This window comes from Pleurodeles waltl, chromosome 2_2 (genome assembly GCF_031143425.1).
Source record: "Pleurodeles waltl isolate 20211129_DDA chromosome 2_2, aPleWal1.hap1.20221129, whole genome shotgun sequence".
Classification (NCBI taxonomy): Eukaryota; Metazoa; Chordata; class Amphibia; order Caudata; family Salamandridae; genus Pleurodeles; species Pleurodeles waltl.
The window spans coordinates 957,134,560-957,154,066 of record NC_090439.1 but is presented as its reverse complement, the minus strand read 5'-3'; the positions used below and the strand labels follow the sequence as shown (position 1 = coordinate 957,154,066).

General features: G+C 40.5%; 1 protein-coding gene across 4 annotated transcripts in view; it reads right to left on the bottom strand.

The window, feature by feature from the left end:
• The window catches only part of TRPS1 (transcriptional repressor GATA binding 1), a 497,434-nt gene that overhangs the window by 6,452 nt on the left and 471,475 nt on the right, over positions 1–19,507 (bottom strand). For all 4 annotated transcript variants that reach the window (XM_069220642.1, XM_069220644.1, XM_069220641.1 and 1 more), the window contains exon 5: positions 13,898–14,020. In XM_069220642.1, coding sequence (XP_069076743.1) covers positions 13,898–14,020 — 123 coding nt within the window. The remainder of the gene's footprint in view (positions 1–13,897; positions 14,021–19,507) is intronic.

Sequence of the window (19,507 nt, the reverse complement as noted above, 5' to 3'; positions counted from 1 at the left end):
GCTCATTCTGTCAGCCGCCTGTTTTCCCCCCCTGGCCAGAAACGCCATGTTTGACCACCTGGCACAAACAAATAGTCTGAGGAGGGATGACTATAGATTCAAAGAGACTGTGAGTCCCTATGTTGAGTATTCATCGTGTGTTGTTCGATTAAACCTCATCCTTAGGCATCACAGTTAGCGATTCACTTTTTCATTTGCAGCTCCTGTTAGTAATCTCTCACGGGCTGTCCTGAAATAGAATCTGGACATTGCTAATAACAGGTATTATTCCAAGCTGCATGCGTGGAATGGCCTTTTGGTGCATGCTTTAGTTAAATACACTTAGTGAAACACACTTGGATTTGACTATCTTGTATAAAGAAAGATGCTCTATGGTTGCGATAGACACTAGACCACAAATATAATATATATGTCACACTGGAAACGGTAATCTTGCTCACAGGGATTTCATGGTGATTCTATGACACTGAGATAAAGAGCACAAATTATAGTGTAAATATGTTCTTAGGTAGTCTCCTTGTTTTTAATTCCCGTAGAGGTGACGTTGGCCATCAATAGTCCTGATGAGGCCCTGAGCGGAAGGGCCGAAACGCGTTGAAACTTAAAAGTGCCGAGATTGGGTTCGGTAATCGGAGTCAGCTTCAAAAAAATCAGCAAAAACGCTCTGCAAAATACCCCGAAAAAATATATAGGTATTTGCCAATTGCGTATATGTGAATTTCCAATCATCGTAACAGAGTGGATTACAACCAGAATGTTGAGAATGTAACCACCAATTTCTCATGAAGAAAGGTTGTTGGGCACAACCCTCTATTAATGATATGGTCAATCATCAGACTTTGAGAAGCTAGATGTTGGCTTCAATTGAATTAAGAAGAAAATGTGAATTCAATTGTTTATGTTGGTATTAATTGTAAGTCGGTCTTGTTATGTAAATACTTTGATGTTTGTATTCATTTTCACCAATGATTTTTTGTCTGCCTTGCACATAAAATAATTGTAATACATTTTGGAAAGTAACTAATCCAACAAAGACAGTATTAAGCACTGTATTTGTAAATAATCATATAATATATCCCTACCTGTAGACCATTGTTTCTGCATATATATTGTCATTAACCCAGGACAGGTTAGGGTTATTGGGTTTCCTCTTCTTTACAAGTATCAGTAAGCAGAAAGGGCATGAGTATTGGGCATAGCCTGTGGGTGACAACAATGTAGGATGGCTCTCTGATGAGGAGAACTGGGCACAGGGTGTGGTTGTAGTACTCATCCAGTGTCCTAAATATTTTGTCACCACAGAGATGGCACGAAAGCCATGCCCTGCGTCAAACTAGTTTAGGAAATGTGGTAAAAGAGTGACAAGCCCATTTCTATTTGCCACAGCATGTAAGGTAGAGCTGACTAATAAGTCCACTGGACACTGGCATGGTGGTCATTGGTCTGGCACTATAGGCAGAGGTACAGGGAAAAGAATATGACAAAAGGAAATGCCCTATGTCGAGGAATGGCAGCAAGCAGCATGCAGCACTAAAAGCAATGGTACTCAATTGCAATAGCTATTGTTGTGCTATTTATCTTTTTTAGACATCCTGTTTTTAAACAGCCTTCAGTTCTTCTACTTTATCCATATTCTGCAAGTTCACTGAGGATCGACTTTCCGAGTCAAATACTAGTTTGTTTCACCTACATTGCCTATAATTCTGACAATGGTGTTTCTTCTTTCTATCTCTCTTCTTCACATTCAACTCTCACTTCATTTTTTTTAGCAAACCAATTATATTTCAGTCTATAATCCTCATTGTGCTCTCCCCAATTTTTTTTATTCCTGATTTTAAGACTTTTTTTCCCCCAAAAAGCACAGACAATTCATTTTTTTGTCAGAATTCTAAGTTCAGTCTGGTAATTTTGTAAACTCTTACTTCTACTACTGAAATGAGATGAATCAAAGTTAAGGCTAATGGCATTGAGGGAAAGGATGGCAACTGGATGACTATGGCTGTTGAATCACAAATTCCTGCTTCCAAATTGCTTCGTAGCCTAGAGTTTGAGCTGATTTCAAAAGTCTTGAATGAAGATCCAACCTAAAAGCCTATGGTCCTGATTTACAGTTTGGCAGAGGGGTTACTCCGTCACAAATGTGACAGATATCCTCTCCGCAGAATTACAATCCCATTAAAGCCTATGGAGATCGTAATTTGGTGGACAGCATATCTGTCACTTTTGTGATGGAGTAATCCGTCCGCCAAACTCTAAATCAGGCCCTATGTCCTTATGTATGGATATTACATAATCTGGACACTGGATATTTGTCTGTGTGGCTCATTATCACTTTGCACATCTTACCTAAAGCAGTGGTGCTCCGATAAATATTGTTGGGCACTGGTCTGGAGGGAACTCTATGTGGGCACCAGTCTGGTGGTGGGTGACACTAAAGAGCTTGAGCAAATATCAGAATCACTAAGAGTAAATAGCGAGCTTAGGTTAATAATTCTCAGCTTTTGGTGGCACAACCCTGTCGGGCTGGTCTTTTTGCCGCAGCCAGGGAAGGATTCCCCAGGAGGAGCGAAAGATAATTTTAAAACAAAATCTATGTAGATTCAAGAAGCCTTATCAGGAAAGACAGCAAAGGCAGTTCCAAATGTGTTTGTGTGTGACGGAGAGTGAAGAGCAGACAGAGACAGCACAAGACAAATTTCTGTCTGGAGGCTACCAGGGATTTCATATCCTGGAATGTAAATGGTCTTAGAACGAGGAAGAGATAAAGGTATATGGTAGAATTCCTGAGATCTATGAGTACCCAATTACCTCTTCTACAAGAACCCCACATTACCCAGGAGGAGTTACAAAGTGTTTTAAGGGGGTATTGATGGATTCAAGAGGTAATATCTACAATGTTGGGTGCAACAGTAGCTTTGTTAAGAAGAAAGAATTTGAATATTCACATAATTCACTCAGCAGCAGATATTAGTAGTAGGTTGTTTGTAGCTCTGCTCCAGATATATCAGTCTAAATATATACGTATTGATTACTATTGGCCTAATCTAGATGATCCATCTACTTCAAAACAGCTTTCCATACACTTTTGGATTACAATGCCTCAATATTATGGGGCAGGCGTTATAAGACCATTCTGGATTCCAAGACTGACTGTTCAATGGCAACACTGCATTGCAACTTGTCTATGGTGGTAAGAACATACTGGAAGATCTAGGTCTATTGAACTTCTGGAGAGTGAAGAAAGAACATCAAAAGGTATACTCACTCTCTAGTAACACTTAGTTCTAGGTTAGATTATTGGTTTGTTTGGATAAGAAGATTGTAGATCAAATGCCGAAGATAGATTATATCCCATCAGATCTCTCTAACCATGCTATGGCAGCCTTAACACTATACCTAGGGATGACCTTTCATTGTCGTAGATGGCCCATAGACAGAGGGCTATGTGTAAAACACTCCTCAGCTCAGTATCTTGAATAAAATGCATCCACCTTTTTTAGATCAATTTGGATACCATATTGGGGAATCTGTTTGCTTAATATAGTTTGTGCCACCTCTAAAGCATTCCTAAGAGGTACTGTATCTAAGTGGGTCATAATATAAACAAAAGGTAAAAGGGAGGAAAAGAATACACTTTTAAATGAAATCAGAAGCTTGGAATTACAACTACCAGACCCAGGCTAGGAGCCGTCTTATGATATGGCTAAAGCCAAAGTAAAGTTTCTCAGAGACAAACATAGGTCTAAGTTGGAACAACAGACAAATGATAAAATGCGATCTAGGAACCTGAAAATTTATAAATATGGGGAAAACTCCAGGAAATTGTTTGCATGGAAATTCAAAAACATAATCATAACAATATACTGACTATACAGTTGTCGCCAGGGGCCCTTTGCTTACCCAGAATGAGAAGACTGTGGAAGCCTTTTGTGATTTATTTCTGTCCTTTTATAGGGAACACACTGATCCAATAGCTCAGAAAGCTGATTTGCTCCCCTTCAACTTCCCACTCTCGATCAAGATGATCAAGAACTTTTGACTCAGGAGATCACAGAATTGGAACTAAAGTCTGCATATATTAATCTATAGGCTAAATTTCCTACTTAATAAATATTATAAGATCTTTACAGGAATACTTCCTAAAAGGCTGCCATGGTAGAAAAGAAATCGGTCAATGGGGATCAGAAGGGTTTTATACCGAGAACGCATCTAGATGAGTTAGGTCACCAGGCCATCGGATTTATAGATCTAAGTATTCAGGCCAATACGCTCCAGCAATCATTGATGTAGCTGCAGCCAAGGCTTTTGACCAGGTTTCCTGGAAATGTCTCTGATTTTGTTAGGGAATTTGCAGTTGTGTGTAACAGTATTTGTTTCATGTTGAGGAATTTGTGGAGCATGTGTGCACTTTAGAGGACTTATCTTTATCTAAAATGGAGCTCGGCTATGTGAACTGAGCTGCAGTAGGAAGTGACGCACGTCATGGCAGAGACTTTATACAACAAAGCATCTGAAATTCCGGTTGGGTTGGCAGCTTATAAACATATATATATATATATATATATATATATATATGTGTGTGTGTGTGTGTGTGTGTGTGTGCGCGCGCACACACATGCAGAAGTGCCTAGAAGTGCTCAAGCCGAGTCCCAAGATGGCTGCCAACACTTCCTGGTTCGAAGTGTTGGCAGCCAACAGATCTCTGCATGAGATCAGGAGGGGTCGTGAATCCTTAGCATCCCTATATATACAAATTTGGATTTTCTTCAATTTCTCAAAAACTACTGAAGGGATTTACACCAAATAACAAGAAGGGCTCTTTCTGGATCCAGAGCTACCTCTCAGCCAAGTTTGGTGTAATTCTGTCCAGTGGTTTTAGCGCTATCGCTGTTCAATTTTTCCTACGGGAATTAACATTGGAAAAGCTCTTAATTTCACCCCTCCCAAACCCCCCCTTATCTCGTCCACTGCTTCACGGATCACCCCGGAAACAGCGGCTCACGTGACTGTCAACGTTTTTGGGGACATTTTTGTTAGGATTTGTCAAGCGGCAGGTAATCAATATATATATATATATATGTATGTATATATATATATATATATATATATATATATATATATACACACATATATATATATATATATATATATATACACATAAATATATGTATATATATATATATATATATATATATATATATATATATATATATATATATATATATATATATATTTGCTACGGCCAACAATGGTTTCCTTTAGCTCTGTTAATGAAACAAACGATCATGTAGTTCTTCCCTGCTTTGTTTTTCCGATGTTCTAAGCAACATCAACACACTATACTTGTTTTAAAAAAATGTCATCTTTTTTAGGTGCTCTACTGTCATTAAAAAAACAGAAAGGGTATCGACACAAAAGCGTTGAAAAACAAAATAAACCAAGGGATACTTTCCCTCCGACATATCGGCAAGCACCCATCAAAATCACTCTATTTTTGTAATATCTGCAGTTCTAACTTCCTTGTATCATTACAAACTGCGAGCAGTGTTTCCTTCACACTTTTCTTGATCATGCGTTGCACTGACAAAGGCCTATCACACTCTAACAAGGGAAGTCACTAGCTAATCCACCTACTCTCAGTACTCCTGCCTTCTTATCTTCGACCAATTATCTTGACACATACTGTGGTGGTTAGGAAGGGACTGTTTCTTTAGAGTTCACAGCCTATGAAAATAAAATTGACACATAATACCCACTAGTTTGAACCTACCACGCCCCCATCCAACAAAAGTGAAACTGTTGATCCATCAGGGAACATGTTATATTCTCCAATTATTTAGCAGTGAAAACTTAGATGAAGTTTTCAATCTCTTCAAGCGAAGTGAAAGGCATATAGTGCTCGAGGCCCTCAAGGTCTAATTTTAGTACTTCGATAAATAATTAATCAATACTGTAAGTGATTTATGTAGCTAAGGCTGAAATTCCTATTCAGTGTCTGCTGAATTGGCTTGAATTTACAATCTTACTGTTTGCTACTCTTTTGATAACATTGAATGATAATATCTATATTATGTACCCTGTTAACCATGTTAAACTTTCCCATAGCTCCGCAATTACCTTTTACCCAAGTACAGCCCCTTGTTTGCCAAGGACTCTGATGCCATTGTCATTCATTTCTTATGATAATTGTCTCCAATTTATGCCAAGTACCATCAGTTTTTACTTTTCCAGCAGTATTTTAACAGACGTTATCATATGCATATATCTGTTCGACCAGATTATGTACTTATTAATTTGTGCAATTTTTAGTATTGTAGTTTCACCTTATAGACACTTTGGAGTGGTATACATTTGCACGAAATCAATTGCCAAAAGATTTCTTGTCATAAATCAAATGGCTAATGAAACAATGAAACCTTACATAAACAGAAGCAAAGGTGTAAGTGTAGGTAACATATAATAGCTCATAAGGTATAACCAATTCACTCCCTGAAACAGGACGAAGGTCAAATATTAAATACTCCACATTATACTTTTTTTAACTGAACGCAGTACACTTAAATATATTATGCATACTACTGATGACCCACTGACAATAAAAAAAGCTGCAGAGTACACTATTTCTCAGTATGCTGCAGGCACGTAACTTTAATAAGAAGTATACAGAGGCACACTGCACCCCAGTTATTTCTGTCTTTTACTACTCAACCAATGCTCCACGTTTCCATTTTCTTTGCTCGCATTAGGTCTTTTGACACTCTTATTAAATCAATGTTATACTGCTTGCCCCAAGGAGGACAAGCCCAAAATCCTTAATGACCTGGCTACTGAGTTGGTGTACATTATCATTTTAAGGCTTCTAACAATTACCAGGTTCTGGCTTTCACATAGTCATGTTAAGTTATATTGAGTTGTACAGTGCCCTAATCACAGGAGAGGATATCCAGGCACTCGCACAGGTGTGTAGTTTTGCGGTCCCCAAGGTGCTTATATGTAGAGCCAAGTCTTCAGCTTGTTGCATAAGTCAAGAAGTGAGGAGAAGGCTCTGATGTGTAGAGGGTGGTTGTTCCTTGTCTTGGGTGCAATGTGGATGAATGAGTGACCTTCAGTTTTGGTTTTTGCGGATGCAGGGAATGTGTGCAAGTGAGGCAGAGTGTGGGTGTCTGGTGGGGTGACGAAAGTGTATACGACTGTCTAGATATACTGGTCTTGTGTTGTGTAGGGCTTTGTACGGGTACGTAAGAAGTTTGAATTGGCCGCACTTGAGAATGGGCAGCCCGTGAAGCTTTCTGGGGCATGGTGTGATGTGGGTGCAGCATGGAAGGTAGAGTATAAGTCTTGCAGCGGTGTTCTGGATGGTCTGGAGTCTGTGTAGGTGGAAATGTTGAATATGCTTACAAATAATGCATCCATCATCTTAGGAAAGTCTCATCTGCACACTGCAGTGACTTACGAAGAGAAGGATATATTGACAGGAGGGCAAAACATTATATGAATGGAAAAAACTGCTCAGTCAATAATATCTTTCTTTTTTGAGGGGATCAACAATCAGCATCTTAATAGATGGGAGCAAACTTGGACAAAAGGGGCTAGCAAGAGGACAAAGGACTAATCTTCTGTACCATTACTCTTCACTGTTTGCAATCTGAAGACACGACCAAGCACACTGCACACTGTAAGTGCATCACAATACTTTTTCAGATAATGCTTACGAATCACAGACCAGAGAAAGACAGAAAATGCAGCAAGAGACACTGCTTGAAGAAGTGTTGTTTCCTTTCATATTTAGAGTGGTCTTTGATCACAAATATGAACCTTATGAAAAATCTTATCCTACTTCAAAATCTTTATTCGAAAGACAGAAGAATCACCATTAATGCTAGAATGATTTGTTTCTGTTCACAACAGGCAGTAGAAAATTGCATTGTGTGAAAGATATTTTTTCACTGAATTTGGTTCACATACTCAATAAAACGATATCACAGAGCTCACTACACAAGAATAGTGTCGTTGTAAGAAAGGGGCTCGCCTTTAGAGAGTCAAAGTTCAGATTTAAATTATTATCACTCTCCATTATTAAGAGCACTGCCATAGAATTGATATCACACCAAGCCCTATATATATTTCGGAAATGGAAAAGGTTCATTTAATCTGGAGAAGGTTATCTTCTTGAAATTCCTCCAGAAAGTGTCGTATGTCACTGTTTCTTTATCACACTGATACAAAAAGCAGATAAAATAATCATATTTTGCAAAAATGACTTAAAATGTGATGAGCAAGTTATGGATGTGTAACACATGTCCTTGCAACAGTTGAGTTAGATCAGTAGTGATATTTGCGAACCGTGATATCTCTAGACATACTCCCTGGAAAGTCATGACTTTTACTAAAATAAAATGCTCTGTATTTTTAAAGCACACACTCGCCATTAGGGGCATCTTGACACCAAATCAGTTGTTTATTGTTACCCACCTCAATAGGGATCTTTTTTATCATCCCTCAATGATAAAAGGTTGAATGAATACCTTAGGATTTGAAGCAGTGATAATGAGCTCATTTACTCCTGGAGTGGATGCATTAGTCCAGTGAGCTATCAGATCAGGCTCACATTTTCCCCTTACTTGCTTGTGCCAGCTTAGCCTATGATTGTTTTTCCCGGAATATGGATGCTAGCCTGGGGAGCACCAAACTGGTTTCACTATGGGTTTTCCACACATGTCAGGGTAATTCAAACCTCTGACTCCGGTCTCTGGTTGTATTAATCTTCAGTTCCCGATTTTTGATAATGATAGAGACACCAGTCTCATATTTCTTAATTTTACTCTACATCCTCTCCATTCCATTTTAACATAAAAATCATGACCTCTAGTTCTAACTGTAATATTTACCATCTCTATTGTACATTACTTATGTATTTTTGGAGACATCCACACACCCACAGGTAGAAAACTGTAAGTATTTCCACCAATTATATGCACAATATCTGTGATTAATAGATGTAGCATTATATTCACAGTACAAAAAAATGCATTATTTTCTAGCAATACCAAGGGCTATGCAAACTAAATCATTATTCAATCAGTCCAAAATTGCCCTTTTCTAGCAATATTGTCGGGGCTGATAGTATCAATATACTGGTCACAATTTGCAACTAGTCCTTTTCTGATCAGTATCTCTTTTTGGAAACCAACTGATGTACTAATAGGTCAGTTTGTACAAATCCCGATTCAGAGTTGGTCGCAGACCATCCCTGTGATTGTTTAAGTTTTTGTTTTTTAAAACCAGCCTGATTTCCTTAAAGTAAACAGTAATGTATAAAAAAATAACGAACAAAACGGTTTTTTTTTTTGCCTACTTCCCCTGAAATATGCATTGAGTTCACAAAACATTAAGGAATCCTTTCCTGTTTTACGACCTTGTGGGAGACCTTCCCTTTCGTGAATATTTTACCACCCCAACCTGAGAGTCAGTAACTTGTCAGTGGTTTGGGACAGGAATTAATTAATCTGATACCCAATCAAAATTTGGAAAGGTCACAACACACCCCTTCCAAACTGCAATTCAGTATCCAGTTACAATTCCATTGTAGGAGTCAGTAAAATATGACCAACCCAAAAAGGGGTTTTGAACATTCGAAATAACGTTTTTTTGCAGTTGGAACTCTGAATCAGATTGTTCGCGATGACAAAAATGTTTATTATATCTGACCCTTGGTGACCAAAACCTGAGTTAAGCATTGTATGTTTAACATAACATGCAACATCTGACAATGTTACCCTGTCCACCACGCAGTCATAATCCTCGATCATGTGGACTACCCCTTCATGGTATGATTTTTCTGAATCCTCAACAAGTTTCAAGTGTCAACCCAAATAACAAAACAGGTTACCTAGACATGTTCATTCCATATGTATACATCTAGCTTTTATTCTTTTGACTCCAATAAGTAGAATAAAACAACTAGTGTGAATATCATCAGGCTCTGATGCACATTTACTATTAGATTTGATACAGGAGGGCCAAATACTGGCCATAATCTTTAGATTTTAGTACTGATCTCATGCAATGAAATGGGCCTGCAACAGTGGCAGCAGGAAATCTCTTAGCGGTCAGTCTTCCCAGATAAGCACAATTGTGGCTAAACATCGTAATTGCAATGTAGCCGAGTCCCTGATCCTTATACACAGGGGAAGATTTACCAATACTTTGTATTATTGCAAAGTCATGCAATGTGACTATGTGTGCCCTTTCCTCTGTGTAATTACGTTTTTGTGGTACTCTTCATCAATGGAGAGTTACAAGGGTGACTCTAGCAGATCAAGGCAAGCCCCTATAATCTTTGACACTATGCCTCATCTACCAAGATTGGCAGACTGGGTCTTTGAGTCAGAAAATAATGTTTCCCTGAAGCAGGCACTAACTTAGAGAAATGTTTTAATTTCTCTACACTTTTAACATATTGTATTTGGTCTTCACTGTATGTCACATTTTTAATGCGTGGGATGTTTCAGAATGGGTCTAGGCATATGATTTTGTACTGATAGGCTATGCTTCCAGTAAAAATCCTAGGCTAGACATCATGCACACACCCCTGCACCATACTGCAGAGGTTGTGTGCAGCGCCAGACTCCTTGTTTGTTCACTAAGACAAAGAATGAGAGCAGCAGCAGTCAGTATTTAATAAATATGGCTCTTTGCTTACTTATACTGCTTGTTGTACGGTGGGCTGGACCAACCTGAGGGCTGCCTCTAGAAAGTATCGGTCTAGGGTAGGGAGAGGATTGGGCAGAGACGTCCACCTTCTAGAACTCTTCACCAACAATGGAACCACAGAAGAAGATAAAGATGGGCCACTTGCGGATGATCCCCAGACAGGGATGCCCTCCAGGCTTGCACTTACTGGGACTCTGTTCGAGCTTCTCTCCAGAGCTAGTGACACTGATCTTCCCATTTCCCCTGGGGCACAGTAGAGAGGGGATTTCTGGGTATTCTGAAAGAGAGAGTTGCCCTGTAATTTCTGTGAACCAATTGTGCCCTATGAAGAAGTATCCCGGAATGCTGCAAGGCACAGGTGGCCAGCAAGTGACCAGCAGACTGTGACACCTGGGGAGGGGCAGCAGGGTCGGATTGGCCTACAGAGCAATCAGACAGTGCCTGGCGGGCTGGTCTGATAGGTCAATGTGTGAATGTTTTTTTGGCTATTCATGGGCTTGTTTTATGCTCAGCTACACTGGTTTTTACTGCCGTTTCCCTGGATATTAAAACAAACATTGTATGCAGCAAGCTCAGTTCCCTGCATTCTTCCATACCTTGAAAAACACTTATGTAGTTTGGCTTTACACATTCAAAACTGCCCCAATTTTCAAACATGGGCTGCTTTTTTAGATTTTCAATTCATTATTGGGGGCAACTTTTATCTTGGTGCCTAGGACCATTTGTTCTGCCCCACTCTGACCCTGGAAGGCAGACAGGCAGGGTGTGTGTTGTGTGCCTAGTCAGACGTTGAGTGCTGCTATTAGGAGACCCAGGGCAAGGTAGACTACTGATGAGCTGAAGGGGCAAGCCCCTCAGCTCTCACTCATCAGAGAGAGTGCAGTTTAAAACACAATCTACAGTATTACTAAATGCAAGAAGGCCGCCACTTAACTCCCTTGGCAGCTGGTGCGCACCAACAGAAGTCAAACACTGCAAACCTCTTTCAAGGAAGCCCATTGGACCCCAAGATAGCTATGTTTGTTTGGGCCACAAATGTGGCATTTCCTAAGTCTGCGGTGCCTAAAACAATCAATTTTGCCCCCTGCAGTTTCATAGGAATTTTCACCAAGAAGTCCAATGCTCCGGGGGAAACAGCTGACTAAATGCCCCCTAGTCATGCAGGACCCGTGCAGGGAAAAGCCAAAGAGGTGAGAGAAAGAGACAAAAGATAACAAAATCCAGCTCTGCTGCCTACGAGTCAAGGTGTGCCTAGTGGGCCAAAGCTAGTGTGGCTGCATGGGGTTTGACTCATGTCCACACCCTTAGACTGAGCATGCAGGTGTCCCACCGAGAAGAAGGGGAACACGCAGAGTCAAGACATGTGCCAGTAGGTCCTTGATTGTTTAGAACAAAGACAGGACAAGAGAAATACTTACAGGCACTGCTGGGTTAGTAAAAAAAACAACTTAGCCCTTGGCTAAAGAGGCCCTCCATAGAGCACTGTGGCACTCACTTGCATGTTTTCTGTGGTGCCCATGAAGGAGGAGGGGCACCACTTCAGTAATACACTCTCCGGGGGCAGCGTAGAGGGCAGTTGGGCCCCCCACAGTCCACCCATTTCGCTATTGAAATGTTCTCACTCTGTCCAAAAAAAGAGTGACCCTTAGGAAAGTTTTACTCTAAAGCAGAAGGCCTCCTGGAGCTGGGAATTTATCTAGAGGCTTTGGGGTGCATGAACATTTGTTGATGAGTTCTGTTGTTGCTCCTCAACCACAAAGACTCTAGCAAAAGTCGAAAACTGTATTGATATGTGCATTTTGAAAGTTGAAGTATACAATATTTGTTTACTTGAGAAAGATAGTATTGTCTCGTAACTGTTTCAATCTTGAATTGCATTATGTTTATGAGTTTATATTCGGCGGGTGGTTAGTATAGTCACACCTTGGAAAGGCTATGGGGCCATAGTTTTTATTAATGCACCCTTCATGTTGTATTAGGTACGGGTGGTTAGTGTGTTTCTATGGGATAGGGATTAGGACTTGCTTGTGTGCAGCTCATTGGCAGTGACTCCAGCAGTTAAGGTACAGAGTAGATTTAAGGGGCAACTCGCCATGTGAACCCTTCAGGTACTGTCAATATAGGAATTTCCACCTGCCACGTTCTAGGTATTTTGTTATTGCATCTGAAGTGTTTATAGTATTTATAACAAAGTACCTTCGCTTTGTATTAAAAAAAATGGCTAGACAATGGTTTATTAATTTGGTGAGTTGCTAAATTCTACTCCCTGGACCACGGTACCTTCTCTGAGTAAGTCTTAGACTACTCCGCCTCGCTTCCCCGAGACTGCAGAAAGGGCACCTGCTTCCCCGCATGAACGTCTGCAGCGCGGAGCCTCAGCACAACAGAGGCAGAAGGCTCTAGTTGCTACAGTTGGGGCTTAGTACCCTCTGAGAGCTGAGGCATGAATTCCTGCATCTGGCGGCCAGTGATGGGCACCCTGAAAGCCAACGATACGGGCTGACTGAGTTCACCTGCATTATTCCCAGGGCAAGCTGTGCCTTGTGTTAGACAATCATAGCAGGGGGACATTGACCGACACACATGAAAACAAGCCAATGGTTTAACAGGTTATGATGTCAAATACAACACACATCGCCCAAAATGCAACCCTTACTGAATACCCTAGACATGCTGCACCAAAGCTCTGCACCCAGGACTGGGCATTCGGCTACTCTAAAAGCTTTAGCTTTAAGGGTAAAATCAAAGACCAAGTGCCAATAACTGTTGTTAATACACTTTAATGTATTCGTGGCCATTTGGTTCCATGCCATTTCATAGTTATAACACGACGTTCATATGCAAGACAAGAGTGTCAACTGAAAACTGTACCATGTATTCCTCCGGCAAAATCGTTGTTGCCTAAATTGCTAAATTCCATTACATCAATTATCAATGGAGTTGTCCATCAAAACAATAAAGGACCTCCTTTGAAAACAGCGCAAATGCCGTTCTTCGTGGATACAGAAAACCTAAAATGATCATCTGACCCTAGACAGACCATACCGAAAGGTTCGTTAGGAAAACAACTGCAATCCAGGAAGTATTCCTATTCACACCGTACAAGCAAACTACAGATGCTCACTCCTAGCCTTGCACAGAAAACGTTTCTTCTACAACTATACAGTAAAACAGAATTCCCTACCGAGTGAAGCTTCTGATACAGGCCACACGCGTTGCATACATATCCACCGTTCGCATTTTTCCTCCAGAGCGAGGTCTTTGTGGTCAGGCAATTGGCACAAAATACACCGGAGCCTCTTCTTCTCTGAAACGGAAAAGACAGGTCAGGGGTGAGTCACGTGATCCATAAAGCTAGGACAAATCAACACAGGAGTTCTGGCAATATGATGGCACAAATGACAGGCTAAAACCACAGAGCCCATAATGAGGTCAAGTTCGACTGAGCTTCACAGGAACCAGCGAGCATCACTGCAATAAAGCCAGCAATGATGGATGAGGTGTATGAAACCTTTACACTGAAAGCCATTTATTTTGAATTTAAGATCGCGATCCAATTACTACTGTTTCAAGAAATGAAACACTGAAGTACAGTTTGTTTCTGACTCCAAAAGAATACAGACATGAACCACAACAAAAAAATAATTATATATATAAATATATATATATGCATATATATATATTTATATATATCTCTCGAGGCTTCGCCTTCCTGAGTCATGCCCACCCCCAAGACTCAACATGCACTTTCTATGGATCATTCATCAATGGAAGTCATAACTCAAAGATTTTACCTGGTTAAAGCGAATGAATTACATGTCCTTATATTATTAAAGGTTTTCAATTTTGGGAGTCACACATCAAACAAAAAGGTTAAACATATCCAAAACGAGCAACAGCATACATTATATTAGCTGAATCAATGTTCTACTGGCAGAGTTTTCACAGGCTAAACCACCTCCTCCATAAAGCCTACTTTTTAAATGCATTCACAACCCTGTGTCCCATTGGTAAATATATTCGATGAAAAGTTTACTAGGACATCTACCAACTAAGTCAAAGAGTACTGGTGTGGCACAGCCCTCACTAAAGCATCGGTATCCAAGGAGTGGCACAAGTCAGGTTATACTCAGCTCTAATTCTCCCATAGTTGGCATAAGGAGAAATGTAATTCACCTGCAAATACATACACATATAAAAAGGGTTCACACGCTCTGGGTTTACATGTGTGCAAAGACCAATTTTGATCCTAACAAAGCTCGTCTGAAGCTTAAGCGGTAGGAATTTTGAAGCGAGGGAACTGGAATGGTTTTAGGAAAGATCAGAGAGGCCCTATTATGACCAGTTACGGTTGACAAATCTGCTATTTTTTTCCCTTGGTTTGTTTAATCGATATTGTAGGGGATGCGGCCTCAGAGGCCATTATGGCAGATGGATATTAACCAGGCACTATGCCCAGAGCTCTCTAACTCCAGAAGTTCGTGGAAAATCCAAACCTATCCACTAAGAATGTGCTGAGAGGCTGTGTGGGGGGGGGGGAGGTGTAGGGGGGGGACTATGGATATGTCAGCGAGCCATGAGTGAAGAAAATCACAGCTGGAGCGAAGAAGATCTCAGGTTTAGCGGCCCAGTGTGGAGAGGCCTGTACTCCAGGTCCACGTGGCAGAGCCTTGCTGGAGGGACCAATGCAAGTGAGCTGGGCTTTTTCACATTAAGCTTGGTGCAACAGGACCAAGCTTTACTTATAGTGGGACTGGTGTAGGGGCACTTCAGAAGACAGGGACAGCACAAGAGCGTCTCCTCCCGTGAGCGCATCTGGCCTTATTTGTCCTTTTATAGTTTATTGATAAGGGAATTGGTTAGAGGTTTGATGGACCTTTTGACTCTGTTAAGAGTGATTTACCACGGACACAATCCTTATTCATCACTGAATTACCAAATAGCTCATCAAAATCATATCACATTTATTAAGAGATTGAGACAGTAACTTCACGCACCATGGCCTATGTGGCCATGAATAACCACACCTCTTAGTAAAGTTATAAAACGTATTTTCCTATATTAACAATGCTAAACTCACGTAAAGAAATCTCAAAATTAGCAGATAGACATATATGAACAACACTGGTTGACCAAAACAACGAAAGAGTCTTAATTTCACTAAAGCACATAACATCAAACATTCAATTGCTGCTACACAAATTATTATCATCAATATCTGGACTAATGATATAGCATACATTTACTCATTAACAGTTGAACAAAATCAATCCTTGGTTAATTTGATTATAGTACATGAACATACTAACTAATCCTCTAATTCGATGTGCATGTTGGGTTTCATGCAAAAAGGAAAAAATTAGACAAAAGTTAATTTGGAAAAATATTTAGCTATGGCTCTTAGCGAAAATTATAGCGATTGGTACCTAGAAAAGAAAGACAAAACCTGCAACAGAAAATAGCATTACATCTCATTATACCTCTCCCTAATGGGCCAGCAAGCAGCGACTTCTTAGTCAGCTGGACATCAGTCTGGTCAGCATTAACAGTGGGGAAACGAAGGGGATTGGTTCAACCACAATGGGCTCTAAGTTAGCCAAACCAAAATCCAAAGTGCATCAAGTAACATCTCTAAAAAGGGCATTTAAGTTGGCTCTGGTCTTTCTGTATCAGCGTCTGCTTCTGAATTTTGTGTTCTAGTCTGAGTTCCTGCCAAAGGTAGTCGGGGTATATCAGAAGTGCACAAACTATTATCACATGTTGTCATTGGTCAGAATATCGTCTGTTCACAATTGGAACAATAATTACTAATTCTCAAATCTGTGATATAGTTAGACAGTCTTTGATTGGCTCATCATCTCCTGTTCCTGTCATCAGTTCCGGTAGGTAACTTTTAGTTGCAGTTCATATTTTTGTCAGTAAGTCCATTATTAGATCCTGAGAACATTCGCTTCTCATGCATCAATGCAACATAAGCAACATTAAAAGTTACACTGCACTACAGCGGACAATTCTCATGAGAAAGTTAAGATATCATCTAGTAAACATTGCAATATTACAAACTATTTGGCCAACTCTGTGTACACAAAGGAACAACAAAACTTTTCTCCATGCATCAGAAAAATAATTTCGAACATTTATTTAATCCCATGAAACTTAGCATGAGTCTTAAGTCGAGTAGACCTAAAATTCTCAATTAGTCTACGCATAACAAGTTTAAGCAAATACATATCAATTATATGTTAATATGGTCTACTATTACATTTTTATTCACGTATCCACATTATTTTAACAATTAGTGCCATTTATGTATGTGTGGCCACTTTGGTGGGCACATTTTCCACACTTATTTTCTCTATGTTAACCTAAAACATGTAGAATTCTTAATTACTTATTAATGCAAATTCATTATTGATTAGTTCAGCATTTACGACCCTCAAGGATTGAATGCTGGAGGCCTGATGCAAAGGTCACTGTGGGTACATCCAGTCCTCTGCGGCCCAACACGTGAAGTGGCTGGGGGGGGGGGCTCCCTGTGAGATAGCTGTGAGCCTGTGCATGTAAAGGGGTCCACTGCTAAACCCCACCTGCCTCACACGCTTGGAGAGAAATGTAACCGTTCAGCGCTGGGCTGCTCAATATTCTCCGTTGGTTCTCTGCAGAGGTCAAACTGAGTAGGCACGCAGGCCTGCTGTTGATAGGTGGGCAGACTTATTGACATTGTCATGAAGACCCAAACTACAGAGTATGAGGCAATTGTACTAAGATACAATTTTTAAAAAGTGGTAGCAATCTGAGCACAAACGTTTTGAGATTTCTATTGTATCTTGCAGACCGACCTATGAACTACTAGGTCCGTTCATAAAACACTGAATCAGAGTGGGTCGCAATTCAGCCTACCTCATGAATATTAATGATAGGTCACAAACTGAGACCAACTATGATATGCAGTCATCACAGGGATGATGACCTACTAGGATCAACAGACCAACATGTCTTTGATTGCTTTCAAATAAATCAATGATTTTTTTTCTTAATGCAGCCTGTTTTCCTTAGAGGAAAATGAGATGCGTTTAAAAAAGGAAGATTTTAAAAGCTATTTTTTAAGAGCAGGCAGTGGTCTCATGGATGGGTGAATCTGTGCTAGAATCCTTACCCAAGTTTTATGAACCTAGACGCTGCTGCATTCATGGCCTATTCCCACTCAGGAGGTGACAATTCTGGTTGCTTCCTGGCCTGGATACTGAACACTGAAATGAAACACTTAACTATAACAGAGCTCTGAGATGGGGGTGGGACCTTGATGTACTCACAGCACTCAGATCCTCTTTGAATTTTAATGTGGATTCTATAGAGCAGAGGCTAATCGACCTATGGCATCCAAGAGCGTTTTTTTATTTTTTTGTCAATGCCTTGGCCTTCCCAGTGTGCCCACAGAGGTCAGGGAAGATCTATGGCCTCATCACGACCCAGGAGGTCAGAGCAGCCATACGAGACCCGGCAACCTGGAACATTCAGGGCACAGATGGATTTCTAATCGAATTTTGCAAGACATATAAATCAGCCCTATTGCCTAGATTGGTCAAGCTATTTCAGAAGAGCCTAGCACAGGGCAGACTGCCCCATCTTGTTGGGAGGCCTCTCTATGGTTTTGATCCTAAAACCGAGGCAATATCCAGTGGACCTGGCTTATTATGGGCCGATCGCTATTTCAAATACTGACTATAGAATCCACAGTTAAATCCTGGCTAATTGACTGAATTGAGTTCTCCCTCATGTTGTCCAATCTTAACCAGAACAGACTTGCCCTAGAGAGAAGCACATCCTAATACATCAGAAGGCTGTATAAAATCATTAAGGCAGCCCCACTGACCAGTCCTAACATCGCTGCTCTGATCATAGACATGGAGGAAGCACCTGACACAATGGCCTGGTACTACCTCTTTGAGGTACTGCACACATTTGGGTTTAGGCAGACATGCACTATACATCTTGTGCAACTACTCTACACAGACTCCATAGCTAGGACTCTTCCAGATAAGTTTATTCCCCCTGCTAATGTGGGCAAAGGAGCTATACAGGATTGTCCCCTCTGTCCTCTTCGTTTCATCCTAACCATGGTACCACTGGCCATCTGGATGAGACATGAGGGACAAGCATGGGAATTTCCATTCCTGAGTGGGAAACATATGATCCAACCCCATGCAGATAATATTCTTCTTCTTTTTTTTTAAGGCTCTCGGAGAGACAACTAAGGAATCACACCGAGCCTGATAGCCTTTGGAGCAGCCTCAGGACTTTTCATCCATTGGGAGAAGTTGTGCCTGATCCCTTTGTGTCTGGGTACACCTTCGCTCAGCACTGACCTATGAAGGGGCCCTGTTTTAAAGGAAGAAAAACACTTTTTGGTACTTAGTCGTCAACATATACCATTCAGATCATTGAGCTTCCTTGGGCCTCATTGGCATTTTTTATGCTACTTTTAATTATGTGGCATGTCACCTTATCTAAAATGGTGATATTGCTATGGCTTCTATATTATTTTGCAAACATTCCATTCTTCCTCTCCCAAATGTTTTTCAGGACTTAGATGCTCTTCCAGTTGATGTAAAATGGGTGCTGCAGAGTTGGCCTGGATACATTATACCTCCTGGTGCATCAAGGAGTGCTGGAAGTACCCAATTTTGACTATTACTTAGAAGCCATATTACCAGGTTGTCCTGTTGGTTGTTTGGCCTTTCACTTTAGAAAACTGGAACAATTGACTATCCTATGTGCCGGAAAAAAATACAGA